Source organism: Eublepharis macularius, chromosome 9 (genome assembly GCF_028583425.1).
Source record: "Eublepharis macularius isolate TG4126 chromosome 9, MPM_Emac_v1.0, whole genome shotgun sequence".
NCBI classification, from domain to species: Eukaryota; Metazoa; Chordata; class Lepidosauria; order Squamata; family Eublepharidae; genus Eublepharis; species Eublepharis macularius.
In genome coordinates, this window is record NC_072798.1 from 32,287,470 (window position 1) to 32,304,335 (window position 16,866).

The window sequence follows — 16,866 nt, forward strand, 5'->3', positions numbered from 1 at the left end:
TCTGCCACTGAGAAACAGACCCACCCTTAACAAGCACATGAAGCTTCCTTATATTGGGTCAGCCCGTTGATCTGTCAAGGTGATTATTATTTACTGGCCGTGGTTCTCTTGGCGTCTCGAGTGGGGGGCCTTTTACTTCAGCTTTGGCCCCTGCAACAGAGAAAACACTGGTCAAAACTATGCATAGTTCACAATGTCATTTTCCTACATGTGGGCTGTTTCCAGTGTGCACCCAGTGGGTTGGCTCCAAACCATGGGGTTGAATCCAAAGGTGGTTTTCCGGGGATGAAAGACTTTCCTTCCATGAGGTGAAGGACATTTTTAAATTCAAACCCATGGTTTGGATCCGTCCCAGTGTACATATGTTGAGAGCTTTAGTCAATCTCCAAGTATGTAGAGCAAAACTCTTCATGGTCACATGTTAAGATCTGCATGCAGGTTTCTTGCAAATGATTTTCTAGAAATGTGTTTTGTATATGAACTTAGTAATATGTAGAACTTGGGCTTAAAACAAGGACAGTCCTTGAAAAGAGACCATTTATAACACTGTTCCTTTAAAATACACGAGGTGGGATGGAGAAGCAGGAGTTCTTTAAAGGGCTGGATAACAGTGGAAGATATTTTTTCCATCTAATTAGCTCCAGCATGACTTTCATATGCTTCTCTCCTTGAGTGTCCTTGTCCTCATCCCAAATTTTGACAAATCCTCTAATACCAAGCATGACTGCTGCAATAATTAGGTACAAAAATGCCAACCCAGCTTGTGGCTGCAGACAGACTCCTTGAGCAAACTCAGTAGCCCCTTGGCACAGATGATTCTGGAGAATAAAGGGGACTTGAATACTTATAAGGCCATATACAGGTCTCCTGATGGGAATCTCATCCTGTTTTGCTAACCTAGCATTGAACACTAATAAGGAAGCATTAGTGTTGTCTCTCTCCCCCTGTATTTTACTTCTATATCAGTACAGAGTGTATAATGAATATTCTGTGCTATCCCTTTCATGCCTTAACCTTATGAAATAAGTTTTGACCCTAATACAAACATGGGTCCAAGTTATTCATGTTCATTCATGCTCTGCATCTTCCTTCTGTTTGCAAATTCTGCTAATGAGATTTGCTGTGTGCCATGTGCCGCCTCAGCCTTCCTCTGATGGGCATTGTACAAGGGAAGTTGAGAACAGCTGCAGTTCAGGATTCTCTTTATGTACAGTATTGATCTGGACATGAAGCTGTCATGCTCCCAGTTTGACGTCTGATTCCACCACCTGGAGTATGAAGTAAACAAGCTTCTCCACAACCACCACCCCTGCTAAAAAGGCAGGATATAAAATAGGATTTTATGTGCAGGCATCGCTCCTTCCCCTCTGCTAGCTGCCTAACTTGTCAACAATTGATATTGCCCACATATGCTATGGCAAAAAATGTGCAGAGGATTGCTATGATGAGTAAGCAGTTCCTCCTGTGCCCTCAAATAACATGCAAACAGGTCTTCATTGGGAAGCATTTCTCTCTCTCCCTTTCCTCCCACTTTAAGCAAAGGGAGCACAGCAGTATAATAATAATTATATAATATTTGTACTTAGGACAAGAGCTATATGAAGAGCTTAAAGTGCTTCACATTCATCCAGTAGCTCTTATAACAACTGTGTAACATAGCAAAATATTATTATCCTTGTATTTCAGATTGGGAATGGGGTGGGGGTGAGGCTGAGAGGTAATGGTTTGCCCAAGACACCTAGTGAGTTCTACCTGAACTGAGATTTAAACCACAGACTTTCAGCTCAAAGCTCATGCTCTCAGTCAGGGTCTGAAGAGGGTTCAGTCATAAGGACCATTTCACGCCTTATGGGCATAATCCAGTAGAGTTGCCAAATCGGCTTCGGGAAATTCGAGAGATTTGGGAGTGGATCTTGTGGAGGGTGGAATTTGGGAAGGGGAAGGATCTCATTGGAATATAATTCTGTAGACTCCAGGGGAACTGATCTCTGTGACCTGGAGATCAGTTGTAATTCTGAGAGATCTCCAGGTTCCACCTGGGGGATGACAACACTATTCCTGCCAGAGGCTCCTGTGGAGTAGGTGAGTGCAGGGGTGGGGCTGCCACCCCCTGACAACCTTCCATGTGAAATCTCCCAAGTGCAGTACAGTGCCACTTTTTAAGATTTAGATATAAAACATTTTTGTGTACAATGAAGATGAAACCACTGTAAGATGAAACATGTACAAGTGACAAACATGTATATACAGATACAGGTGCCAGAGAACCAGTACTGGCTGCTGCTCTCCCCCGCCCCATGGATACTTAATGGAAATGAGGAAATAGGCATTTGCCTATAAAGTGTGAAGTAAAGCAGATTTATTGCTACAGTTTATTGCTTCTATTGCCCTCCCCAAAACGCAGTTTTCTTAACGTTACTTTTAACAAATCGCTCCTAATTATTATTTTTGTTTTACAACTGCCCCTGTTTGATCAATGGTGATCCGTTTTAAGGCATTTTCACTGGGATCAAGGAAGAATGTGCGTGCTGTTTAACAACAGGGAACAAATAAATGAACCACAAAATATCTCTGACTCCTAACATCTATTGAGAATCTGCTGACGTCCATGCAAGCAGTAACTTTGTGCAACCTGAATTTTCTAAGGAGCTACTGATGTAGAAATATCCACAGATAATTTTAAAAAGCCCTTTCTTCAATCAAATGTGTTTTAATAGAAAGTTGTACACAGTTATTATTACACAGCTCCCTCCACTTGCTTGCTTCCAAAAGCTGGAGCAGTATGCTAACAGCGTGGACAAATTGCCAGTAAATCAATAGGAGCTGAGGATCCCTCCTGTTAAGAGCACCACAATTAATTGCAGGGTAGATGCCCTTATGCACAGAGTAGAGATTTCTTTTACAGGTAATCAAAAAACAAAGAGGGAAATTCTGCTGGTTTGAACAAGCTTGTTAATTTCCTGCCATTTATATACACAGTGCAGCTGTGCATATGGAATGGGATGCCCCAAAGGACATAGATGATTTTTTAACTCTCGCACCAGCACCATATTTAGGCCTCCTTCACGTGTGTGCACACACACACACACAGAGACAATGACCGATTATGTCCTTAATGTGTGAAATGGTCCTTGTTAGGATATGACTTATTACTAGGATTGTAACCTCCAGATGGGGCCTGCAAATCTCCTAAAATTATAGTTGCTCTTCAGTCCTGAGAGATCAATTCCCCTGGAGAAAATGGCAGATTTGGACGGTGGATTCTGTGACATCATATCCTGCTGAAGTCCCACCACAGGCTCCACCTCCCCCAAATCTCCAGGAATTTCCCAACCTGAAGTCGGCAATCCTATGTATTGTTCAGCAGATACTGAGCCCATCTACAATACAGTATCAAACATCATGCTGAAATAGAAAAGAGTCCAGTAGCACCTTTAAGACTAACCAACTTTACTGTAGCCTAAGCTTTCGAGAAACATCATGCTGAGACCATGTGCTTTGAGCCAATTCAAATCTGACCATTTGAATGAATGAAAACCTCCTTCTTTTAAATGGTCATAGATCCAGAGGAGTTAGCCGTGTTAGTCTGTAGTAGCAAAATCAAAAAGAGTCCAGTAGCACCTTTAAGACTAACCAACTTTATTGCAGCATAAGCTTTCGAGAATCACAGTTCTCTTCATCAGATGCATGGAGGGCAAGAAGAAACAGTTCCCCTGGAGGTTTTTTTGGGGGGGGGGTCAAGAAATGATAATGGAATTAGGAAGGACAAGGTATGGGCAAAGTATGTATGGCCTAACTACATGATACAGTTTTCCAGGAAATGTCCCTTGGTCCAGTTGAAGAAATGGTCTTGGAGTTGTGAGCATCCTAAACTTGATTTCTTCTTGCCCTCCATGCATCTGACGAAGAGAACTGTGATTCTTAAAACCTTATGCTACAATAAAGTTGGTTAGTCTTAAAGGTGCTACTGGACTCTTTTTGATTTTGCTTCTTTTAAATGAAAGAGCAAAAAATAGTTTGCAGTATGTTTGTGTTAGTAAAGAACTGTTTCCAGCTGCACAGACAGTATTCATGATACCCAGTTCCTAACACAACAGTTGATTCTGGGATAGAGTAAGTATCTGCAAAAGTCTCCATTGTTCTGCTGGGTGTTTCTCATGACTGACAGTGTAATCCAATCCTGTGCTGAGTGACTCCAGTCTAAGCCCATTCAAATGAATGCATGTAGGCTTTGCATAGGATTGCACTATAAGTCATATACATGTATGTCACACACTGACCTATCACGAAACAATTTGCAGGTGAAGCACAAGTCTGGTCTCCCTCAAAAGACTGTGCAGTTTGAAACTGGTTCCCACATACATGTAATTTGCTGCGTACATCCCCTGAGTCTGGGGGAGTTTCATGCTTCCTAGGCACATGCAGGCCCAATCCAAATCAGGAACACGACATGTGGGGAGGAGAGTGAGCTTCAAAAATTCATCCCCATTTTGCTGACCTGAAATGGCCCAAGAGAGCCACTACTTGTCCAGCTGGAGAAACCTAATATGCCCATCTGCACATTTTAAGTTTCCCCAGCAGAGCAATAGTGGCTTCCCAGGTCAGTTCCAAGTCAGGAAAACAGGATGGAAGAGAATACTTAAGCCCCTTCCTCCCTGTGTGTCATGGTCCCAGCGCAAATGGGACAATACAAGTTTGGGATGCTCAGAACTCGAAGACCACTTCTTCAACTGGACCAAGGGACATTTCCCGGAAAACTGTATCATGTAGTTAGGCCATACATACTTTGCCCATACCTTGTCCTTCCTAATTCCATTATCATTTCTTGACCCCCCCCCCCAAAAAAACCCTGCCAAAAATATTAATAGAAAACAACACATGCAAACTGGATGGATTTTTTTCAAAGTAAGAACAATGGTTTAAAGGCTTTTAATTTGCATAATATGTGCTGAAATCAGTTTATGATTTTGTGGATGTAGAATTCTGCAACAGAGTAGAAGGCCCTGTCTTTAGGGAGCATTCCATAATTGCTAGCAAAAGAAATTAAGAGCTAAATTATCTGTGATTCTTGAAAGCTGATGTGTAGCTCATATTGCATCAAGTTTGGTTACTGAAGAAAAGTAGGCAGTTCTTTCATTCATTTTTAATTTTTTTTTTAAGTATTCTGCCCTTGTTTCAGTAAGCTAAAGGCAGCATATATTGGTTATCCCATATATTGATTATTCCATTTTAGATTCAAAATAACCCAATAAAGTCAGTTAAGCTAAGAGCCAGTTGTTCAAGGTCAGAAATCTGAACCCATGATTTCCCAGGCCAAGTCTTATCGCTCTGGCCGCAGTACCACATTGGCATTTCAGTTCCATTCTCTACATTTATAGAGGGGCAGGAAAGAACGGAAGCACTTTCATATTTAAACACTTCTTTAAAAAACCGAACATTCAAGGACTTAAACTCAATTTTGGGACCTGTTACTGTGGCTTTTACAGGTGAAACAGCCATAGTACATTAAATAAGAGGCAATGCATTATGAAGTTAAGACTTCTTTGCAGTTCTTTGATGTGTCAGCAGCTTTTCTTGCCAAAGCAAACCTATTTCTTGCAAATAGCATTATTCCTGAACAGATGGCTCTAGAAAGCAGCCCAACTCCATGTTGTATTGCAAAACTTGCAAGCAATCAAAGTAAATCCATCAATCCAATCAACTGCATTTGGGTAGTTCTGCTTTATTTGTGTTGGCCAACTTCCTAGCCCTTATTTGACTTGATGGTTCAACAGAACTTGGAGAAAGTTTTTCCTTTGCATGCCCAATTTCATACTTCATTACCTCAACATGCCGTTCTGGAACACATACTCCTCCATGTTTGCTTTGCTTAACCACTTCTTGTAGACCTTTTCAATATGCTTCTCATTCTCCCCCCCCCCCTCCTCCAAACAGTGTATTGCTGAGGCCTCTGTAGATGTAACAGGTAACTTTGAGATTGAGAGAAGCGACAGAATGCATACTCCCCTAAACAGCCCCTCCTTCAGGCAAATTATATCTTCCAAGATATCGAAGATGCAGGTGGTTCAGAATGCAGCAGCAACATTATTCTCAGGGACTAGCCAATGAGAACATACCTTGCTTGTTTTGAAACACCTGCCTTTACTGCCCACTTGTTTCTAAATCCAATTCAAGGTGCTGGTTTTTAAAGACTTTCATGGTCTTCGACCTGCATATCTGAATGACCACCTCTCCCTTATGTCCTCATGTGTCAATTACTGTCTAGAAGCTGTCACCTTCTGCTCACCCTCCCTCCCACTCACTTAAGCTTGCCTGCCTGGCATCTGTCACAACCTGTTCCTTTTCATTAGTGGCTCTCATCTTATGAAACCTCTCTGAGGAGGACACTCTGGCAATCACCCTTCTGGCAAAGTCCCACCCATCTGAACCAAGCCTTGTGATTTAAACCTTATGCAAATCCCAGTGATTGCCAGTTGGTCAGAGCCTCTGGAACTCCACTGGATGGCAGGGTGGGGTGAGCCAGCTTGTCTTAAGAAGGGAAAAGAGATAATCACAAATGTGAAAAAATATAACCTCTGGGGAGTGCAGTTGAGAGTCAGTTGTATATTCCATTCTGATTATTCCACACTAAACCTTTACTGTGTTACACCATATTTTCTGTAAATAAATGTTTGTTGTTCAGTTTCATCTGCATCTTTTCTATCAAGTCAAATAGCTGTGTGAAAGTGTTTATACTTACTTCACAATAAAGTACCATATTATTTTTGTAAGGACAAAATAAAATAAGAACTGATTAGGGAAACAAAACTTATATGCTACCAACCAGTTTGGTAAAGCTTGTATCACCCGTTTTTACTTATTGTGGGTGGTTAAGGGTGGTTTAAACAAACACAAGGAGAAGCCAGTGTGAGATATGGACAGCCATAAGTCTGCCCCCACCCCATAAAAAGTCTGCCAAGAAAATGTTGTAATGTGACGTCCCCCCATGGGTCAGTAATGACTTGGTGCTTGCACAGAGGACTACCTTTACCTAAGGGTGGTTTAAACAAACACAAGGAGAAGCCAGTGTGAGATTTGGACAGCCATAAGTCTGGAAGGCAGTTACCTCAGACGTTTCCCTCTCCTCTCCCGTCTCATCATGGTTGCTGCTACAGTGCCATCCTTAGAAGTTTTTAGGTGGAGCTGTAAGCTGTGTTTGCTAGGGCTTTTGATGCGGTTTGAGTGGCAGACATTTTCATAGGGGGGATTAATGGGGTTTTATGTATGGCTTTAATTTATAATTGAAAGCTGTCTTGAGAATCAAGGGAAAGGCATGGTATAAATATTTCAGTAAATAAATAATAAATTAGAAAAATAGCTTGGGAGAACTACTTCACAGTTCAAATAGTGGCAAATACATATGGTAATAATAGCCTACATTTAAAGAAGTGTAGCTCTGTGCCTGAGGTTCACAGTGAACCAGAATGGTAACGTGGTCATAATGTTGGATGTCAAGGACCATGGAAGATCTCTGTGTGTCTGCCGCTATGCATAGAAAGTTGCATATGATCCAGGGTTGTTACAGGCCTATATGTGAGGCATATTTGTGGCTTGTAGCTGTGATTTCTAACTTACAGCCATTTTTGGAGATGAAAAGACAGGTAACACATTATTGCCTGCACATGGAAGCAAGCACACACAATCTGGAGGTCCATATGGATAGATCTTACTATATTTGGCAGCATGTAAACCAGACCACCATAAACATAAGCTGTTCACAATGGCATCCTAAGCAGAGTTACACCCTTGTAAGTCTATTGAAGTCGATGGTTGTTGTGAGTTTTCCGGGCTGTATAGCCGTGGTCTTGGCATTGTAGTTCCTGACGTTTCGCCAGCAGCTGTGGCTGGCATCTTCAGAGGTGTAGCACCAAAAGACAGATCTCTCAGTGTCGCAGTGTGGAAAAAAACAACAACACTGTGACACTGAGAGATCTGTCTTTTGGTGCTACACCTCTGAAGATGCCAGCCACAGCTGCTGGCGAAATGTCAGGAACTACAATGCCAAGACCACGGCTATACAGCCCGGAAAACCCACAACAACCATCGTTCTCCGGCCGTGAAAGCCTTCGACAATACATCTATTGAAGTCAATGGGCAAAAGGGTGTAACTCTGCTTAGGATGCCATTGCCAGTGTTAGCAGCTGTGTTATATGAGAATTACTGATGAGTACTTGTATGGTGCCATGGGTTGTGTTTGGACTTGCTGTTGGGTTTTATATGAGACATTCGAGTTCAAGTCCCTGTTCAGCCATAAAGCTCACCGATTGGCCTTGGGCAAATATCTCTCTACATTTCATTTAACTTGCAGGGTTATTGTGAAGCTAAACTACTGCCCAGAGCTCCTTGGAGAAATTGTGGATATAAGTAATAATAAGATGATATCAGTAAATATTCCTAAACCTTCAGTCATAGAATAAAAATAAAAAGAACCCTGACATTCTTCAGATTCGTCTGATGAAGTGGGTTCCAGCCTATAAAAGCATCTGCCACAATATATCTCTTAACTAACATATATGCATATAAATAAAATTACTACTACTACACACTTGATCTTATCCAAAAGGCCAAGAAACAATAAAATTACTATAAAATGCATTTTACCTAAAATGTAAACATTAAACAACATTAAAACCGAATGGTTTCTAGCAGCTTATAAAACAACAATCTATATCAGGTGTTTACTCTCCTGGTTACCACATTTGCCCTTATTTTCCTAGCAGCCAGGACATAGAGGGCCATCCTATTCAAAATAAAAGGGTCTGTATCTGAAAGTATAAAATTTAGTTTATCAAAGTCAGACAGAAGATGGAGGCCAGATAGAATATTCGCGAGAAATTTTCCACTTGGTTCCTGGTATAAGGGACAGTTTAAAACATAGTGTGGTAAGTCCTCGATTGAGGATCCACAGATACATATCCGCTGATCGATGGGGTTTTTTTGGACTCGCCCGAGTAGCATCTCAGTTGGCAGAGACTGGAAGCGTAATGACGTATACCAACCCTGATTCTTGCGAATGTATCTGAATATAGCTCACGTATAAGAAGCAACAGTCTCTTATCTATGTTAGTCTATGCAAGCTTCTCCCAAAGCCATCCCCTGTCTATAGAATTGAAAGCTGAGGCCAGATCAATGAATGCCACATATAAGGCTTTGGTTGGGCCATTCATACCTGCATAAGTCAGCTGGAGAAGTGTTTGACAGTGATCTGTCATGCAATGGCCTCTTCTGAAGCCTGCTTGATTGGGGTGTAGTATGTTGTTGTCCCTTATCCAATCCTCCAATTTTTGGAGAAGTTATTTACCATATAATTTGGAGACTGTGTCTAAAAGACTAATAGGCTGGTAGTTGTTTGGATCCGATTGATCTCCCTTTTTGTAGATAGGGACCACTACACTAGTCTTCCATCCTGCTGGAAAAACACCTGTGTTGTTCAAGTGGGAAAGCAGTTTAGCAAGTATTGGGAACCACCAGCTGGAAAATGTTTTTATCAGGTCTGCTGGGATCAGATCTTCCCCTGGAGATTTTCCTGAAGCTAAGGAAGCTATAAGATTTCCAGCTTCAGCTGCTGTCACAACAGGCCATTCCAGTAGCATCTGCGCTTCTATGGCAAATGACCAGTTCCTTAATTTCTGCTTAGCTGGGAGTAGTGGAGATTGGTATATTTACATAAAATGTTCACACCAAATATTCCCAGGAATTTGGGCTTCTATTTGATAAAGAGACCTACCCGTACCAAACGAGACTAACTCCCAAAACCAGGATTCTCTCTTTTCAGCAACAGCCTGAGCCAGCTCATTCCAAACTAACATATGACTCCTGTTGTTTTGGTGCAGCAGCCTAAATGGCTTCTCTAGAATATGAATCATAAAATTATCATTGCTACCTTTTCTCCTGATTGTGAGTCAAACAACCTTTTTTATGCTGAGAGGCAAAAATCAAACTGGTACTTGATGCTATTGCTACATCATCCTGCTAGGAAAAAAAATCTGTAACTGTTGAATTTCTGCTAGCTGATTCATAAATGGCAACCATATCTAGGAAGGGCTGGTAAGGATAGCTTTTGTAGGATTTACTATATCTAAATTCTACTTGACAGATTATTATATAGGTTGTTTGAAGCAATAGCGGTATGTGCTATTTAAAACCAAATGTAGCTGGTTAAATGACTGGTCTTATTTGTTTTGTTTTTTTAAAATGCTTCCTAATTGTTTCTTCGTTCACAGGATTGATGATTGTTTCTGCGCTTCTCGGAAGTTGGATGCTGTAGCCACAGAAGCAAAATTCAAGCAAGATTTGGGATTCAGAATGCTGACCTGTGGCCGAACAGATCTGGTCAAACAGGCCATAGCTTTACTGGGGCCTGATGGAATTAACAGCATGAGTGAACAGGTACAAAATTGAAAACTGATTAAAGGAATAGCCCTCCCACTCCCCAAAATGTTCTCTCATTTATAGGCACGAGGTTCTTCAGCTCTTCCCATTATTCTCTCTTCCAAAACTAGTAATTTTGATAAGGGTAGAACTCCACGTCATGTGTAGTTCCATAACCATTTTTAAGAGCACACCCTTTATAGATTACAAGTGTTGGAACTGTGATTTTCAGATGTCCAGCAGGGAAATTGCAGGTGTGGTGTCTGCAATTTGAGAAAGAAAGATTTTTTTTTCCAAATGATAATGGAACTTCATAGAACGTGGAGTTCTACCTTATTTCTGTGTTTTGGAATCTGGGACAAAAGCTCAATTAAATGAGACACAGAAGATCTATGATTTGATCTCCCAATGTTTTTAATTTTATTTACAAGCAGCCATGGACGGTGGGGATGGGGAGATAGATTGCAAATATGGTGCTGGGGGTGTTAACCCTTTTCCCCAATCTAAATAGCCCTGCTAGCAGGTAACATTAAAAATGTTTAATGCTCTGCCATGCTGTAACCCCAGTCTAGTTGAGGGCCTGCCTCAACTACTTTTATATAAAATTAAAGATGTTGGGAGATCTCTTTTCTCCTGCTGAATATAAGAAATAGTTATTTCCTTTTTCTGTCTGTGCTGTATTTAATTCTCTATCACTATCTAATACCATTTTCAGTGTAACACTAATCATAATGGATAAGTTGATCAGCAGCTCTGGGTATTTCAGATTAATACAAGTTGCAGCCAGGAATCTCTGTAATGAAGGGTCAGCTAATTTAGTTTTCTTCCAAACAGGGCAGCATTTCCCTAGAGCTAGCAACTTTCTGCTGTGTTGCCTTGGCATTTCATTTAAAATTAAATCACTATGTACCATGGATGAGTGCAGAAAAGCATCTACTCCTCCAGCTGTTTACTGTATAGGCAGTGAGTATAAAATGCTCAAGTCTAACCTGTCAAAAAGAAGCTCATTAAATGGCTAAAGGAACATTTTTTATGAGACGAAGGCCTAGCATTCTGATTTTTAGTCAAGGAAAGAGATTATCATTTCGACTATACAGAAGACAATGGGATTTAAATTTCCATCTCTGTAAAGACAAGACTCCATTCAAACAGAAGCTAACGGATAAATTTTGTTTAAGAAGGGTTTTAAGACATATTATGCACATTTCAGTGAAGACAGTTGCCTGATTTACATATTTATCTGGGCCAAAGATCCTGTCTGTATCAGGGAGATGATGAGTACAGCCACTCCACTACCTTTTACGAAGTATTGTAGGAAATGGATTGTCATGGGCCAGTCAGGGCACAGCAGCATTGAGGGCTCCTCAGGAGAAAAGGAGCCCTGGGTAGCAAGCAGACAGATGAGCTGCAGGCTCATCAGGACCAACAGCCAGCAGCTGAGGTAGAGCTGCCCGCCCTCCAGCCCCGAAGCAACAGCCAGTGAGACTCCGTTGATGGTTCCCGGCCCTCCTGCATCGTCCACACCTTTGGAGTGCCACAGATAGAGGCGAAGGACAAGCCTGCAAGAGAGACGGAGAAGCACACGGAGAAGCCTCTTCACAATTTGGAAGAAGTATAGAGATTACCTACAGGAAGGAATTCCCTCCTGGGTGGTTCCTTATGAAGTAATAGATCCGAGAACTGTCGATAATGAACAACAGTGTTTAACGTACAAGGAGATAACACGAATAGAATCTTCTAAACTAAGAAAAAAGACGCAAGATGAGTTGTCTCCAAGTTACGATTGGTTTCAATATAGACAGATTAGAGATCTTTATAACTCGGACTGTGTGAAAGGAGGGGTAAGAATGGAGAATTCGGAATTAGAGGAGGCAATTCTACAAGAGGATAAAAGGAAATCTCTAAGACTTATAAAGTGTTGCTAAAATGGTACACAGAAGATGAGACAGTTAAAGTGCAAATGGTGAAGTGGGCTATAAACTTTAATAAAGAAATAACAATGGAGGCGTGGGAATACTTGTGGAAAAATACATTGAAGATCACGACATGCACTAATATTAAAGAGAACGTCTACAAAATGATTTATCGTTGGTATTTGACACCAAAGAAAATTGCGTTAGGGAATTTAAACGTCTAATAAATGCTGGAAATGTAAAAAGCATGAAGGATCTTTGTATCACATGTGGTGGACCTGTGAGGTAGCTAGGCAGTACTGGGGGGAAATAATAAGAGTGATAAGTGAGATTTTACAATTTTAAGTTAATAAGAACCCAGAACTCCTGCTACTGAACTTGGGAATGGAGGATATTCCAGCACAATACAGGACATTGTTATTTTACATGACAGCAGCGGCTAGACTTTTGTATGCGCAAAAGTGGAAAGTACAAGAAGTGCCAACTATCGAGGACTGGATTTATAAATTGCTGTACATGGCGGAAATGGACAAAATGACAAGGAAACTAAGAGACCTTGATCCAGGACAGTTCAACATGGATTGGGAAAAGTTGAAGCAATATTTGGTGAAAAAATGGGAGGTGGGAGGAGAACTGTGGCAGTTTGAAAATTACTGAAATACAGCAAAAGAAGAGGGAAGTGACTTTACCGAGGGGAGGAGAGTTAAATGAGAAATTCTAAGCAAATATTTTATTTGACTACTATATATAGTATTAAGTAATAGAGGTGTTATTATAAGAATTATAAGGATAGAAACTAACTAATTTTATTCCTGGCAGATAATTGTATAATGGAGAAATTATATAACTAAAATAGAATGAATATAAGACAGAAGGAAGTAAAGAGCAACATATAGAGTACAAGTTAAATTGATTGACTTATCGTGAATGTATGTAATGCTTATAGAAGTACTTAAAGTTATGTAGAATAAGGGACAAATTGTTTGTCCCATATTGATGAGACAAGAATGAATAAGATAGAATATAGAGTACAAAATTAGACAAATGATTGTTATTATTAAAGAATATATGCCAGGAATGTAATATTTAGTTGATAAGTTAAGTGGGAAAGGGAATAGAGATAGCACTGTGTTATAATAGAGAAGCTTAGAAGAGAGTGAAAGTATATGTTTAATAGAATAAAATAAGTTTGAAATGAGTAGGGGGAAAAACAGATAAGGGGTTGGAAAACTGTTGGAAGTCAACAAAAGGGGGGGGAAAGGGAGGGGGTTAGAACTGGAATATTTAAAGGAAATTGATTGTAATGGATATTATAGTGATTTCTAATCCAATAAAAAAAATTTTAAAAAAGAGAGAGAGACGGCGAAGCACAACCCCCCTGGCCCAAAACCAGCTGCTGGCTGATAGCGATGAGGAGCAGCCACAGGATCACTCCCAAGGAGCTGGCTGCAAGCCCAGCCCTCTGGTACCAAGCTTTAAAACCCAAGAAAGACCGTAAGATGTGGAAGCAACAAGTTGACTCATGCATTGGACCCTGCCTTGTTTCCTGTGACTTTGGGACTGTGCCCTGTGCCTTTGTCTAGCCCTTGAACTTGCCGGAAAGCCCTTGACTGTGCCTTTGTCTAGCCCGTGAACTTGCTGGTAACAGACCTTTGGACCTTGCTTTTTGGACTGACCCTTGGACCAGGCTGCTACTGGCTTGTGGACTCTGTGTTTTTGACCTTTGACTGGACTTTGACTACGCTGCTGGAACTAGCCTCTTGCCTGAGCCCTCCACATTTGGGAATGTGGCCTTGCGCTGCCCCCATCTGGCTCCTGACATGGATGCTCTGCATAGATGCCTACTTGTATATGACTAAATTGCTCTCCTTCTGTTATCTGAGGCTCTGTGAACATCTGTGCAGAATGCACACATCACATGTAATGTTTTAACTATATGTCCACCATAGAAACAAGATCCTTAGCTAAAGTAGGCAATTTAATCCAGCCCAAATTAATGAGAAGAATGTAATGTCTAGGGTTTTTTTAACTGACAATGCATAAAGGCCAAAGAAAGAACTATGAATGATTTGCAGTTCAACCCTCAGGCCCACTTCATATGTCCAAGAAATGACACGCGCCATATGCAAAAAGCACTTCTCAGAGGCCAGTGTGCATGGCAAGCTGTTTGCGTGCCTGTCCCCATGTGCAATTCTAGTGTTTCAAACCATGCCAATACAAACTGTGCATTTTGAGTTTCAAGCAGCTGGACATACAGCTGTGCTCATGTACTTAGAATAGCTATACCCAAAAGCTTTGTCAGTACCATCATATGAAGTGTGGTGACATGTTAATATTGCAGTGGTATTATTGCTGTGAAGCGGGCAATGCACTCTTGCACAATGTTTTAGCTACATGCATTAAAACATATCAGATTTTAAAGCTTTTAAAGCTTATGGCTGCAATCCTAAATATGATTGAAAGTCATGTTGAAATGAATAAGACTTTACTTCTAACATCAATATGTTTAAGATAGATCTGAAAAAGGGGTTTGTTTTCTATTAGGCATGCATGCCATGTTTCCCCTTAAGATGATATGCTTAGGGAACTTCCTTTGAATACAACCATTCCATTGTAAATGTACCAGTGTTCTGAAATTGATATTCACACAGGGCATGACTCCACTGATGTACGCTTGTGTGAGGGGAGATGAGGCCATGGTCCAGATGCTACTGGATGCAGGAGCTGATCTAAATGCTGAGGTGAGACCGTTGTTATGGTTACACGTATATTTACATATTTTAGAAATATGTTGCAGAAGCCTTCAAGAACCCCAGTATTAAGGATGCTACTGTCTGAAACTGGAATGTTCAACTTGTATTGAGAAAAAATGTACTCAATAGGACTATTTAAAAAAAAATCATTCCCAGTGTCAGTTCAGGATTAAGCATCATTTCTTCTCTCCTTCTTTCCTACATATATTCAGGAGACCCGAATCTGAAGCGCAGATGCCACTTTCCTTTCTCTGCAGTGTATGATTGGATGGGTGAGAGGCAGCATCCCTTTAGGGGGGGTCCAAGCTCCCTGAGATGGGAGACAGTGGTCAACTGACAACCCCATCAAAGGCCTAATCTCAGAGTCAAAATATACCATGTCTCTGATATATTTTATTTATTTATGTCATTTATAATCCGTCTTTCTCATTGAGACTCAAAGTGGATTACATAGTATGAGATTATACTGCAACTGGAACTCCTAAGGACTCCTAAGAAGATGGATCATGATTCCCACAGTGGTCAACCACATACTGTGGAATGTTCACAGCAGGGGTGCAGAGGCCAAAGCCTTCGCCCAATTACTGCTCACAAGCTACTGACAGTGAGGTATAGAGAAGGGCAAGAAATGGGAAAAAACGAAACAAGCGTTTCGTGTTTTGTCACATTCCACGAATCACAAACTTTCATGAGAATGTCCTGTTTCGCGAAACAATTCATTAGTTTCGTGATTCGTCAGAACCCAGGGCACTTCAGTGGCCCCCTTCATACCCAGAGATGCCAAATTCGCAGGAAGACTTCAGGAGGCTCTCCTCCACCCACCCTCACCCAACAAACCAGCAAGAACAAATGCTCTAAATAAGAATATAAGCAAAGAAAATTAAAGAAAAGAAGGTAGGTCTCAATCAAGCTAGGCCCCAGAGCCAGGCAATGCCCTGGGGTTGGGTGGGGTGAAGGAAAGAAGGCACCCTCACCCAACGACCTTCCCAACAAGGCCAATAGTCTCTTTTAAAGCAGCAAATCCATCCAAAAGCTCCCAATCCATTCTCTCACTCCAAATCCCAGCAACAGGTCCTCCCTCTCCCTCTGTCTACTGGAACTGAAAAACATGAGGCAGAGAGCTGTGCCTAATATAAGAAATGCTCACATAGAGCAGAACAGGAGGTCTCTGGTTGGCAGACAGACCTGCCTAACAGGGTTTGAAGGGATGAGATTGGTGTTCTCATAGCTACAGAAGACCCATCTCCTCAGTTGACTAGGGGATTAACCCCCCTGCTTCTTGCTGTGTAGGGCAGAATGGAAGCTCTCCAGTTGGCAGGGAGAGCTGCCTATCAAGGTTATGTGGGCTAAGATTGGGGTTTCCAATGGTAACAAAAAGTCTGCAGACATTCCAGGCCTATGTTGCCTAGGGAGTCAATGGATCAGCACCAGCCTGTCTGGCATCACGAATCATTCACGAATCGAATGAATCGGCCCCATAAGTCGTGAATTTTGTGAAAACCGTAGCCCCACGAAACATGTTTCGTGAAACACAAATCGGCCTGATTCGTCATGAAATTTGATTTGTATTTCAATTTGTGCCCATGTCTAGTGAGGTATATTGCCTGAGGACATGAAGTTTCATTTAGCCACCATAGTCAATTAATTTGCCTAATTTCCCTTTTGAATCTATCAAACCTAATGGTCATCACTGCATTCTATGGCAGTGGTTCCCTCGAAGTTGTGTTCTGTGAAGAATTACATTATTTTGTCTATCCTGAATATACTGCCCATTAGCTTCTTAGGGAATC

The 16,866-nt window shown here is 41.2% G+C and overlaps 1 protein-coding gene across 3 annotated transcripts in view; it reads left to right on the plus strand.

The window, feature by feature from the left end:
* The window catches only part of ABTB3 (ankyrin repeat and BTB domain containing 3), a 270,752-nt gene that overhangs the window by 216,949 nt on the left and 36,937 nt on the right, over positions 1-16,866 (plus strand). For all 3 annotated transcript variants that reach the window (XM_054988430.1, XM_054988429.1, XM_054988431.1), the window contains exons 5-6: positions 10,263-10,428; positions 14,975-15,064. In XM_054988430.1, coding sequence (XP_054844405.1) covers positions 10,263-10,428; positions 14,975-15,064 — 256 coding nt within the window. The remainder of the gene's footprint in view (positions 1-10,262; positions 10,429-14,974; positions 15,065-16,866) is intronic.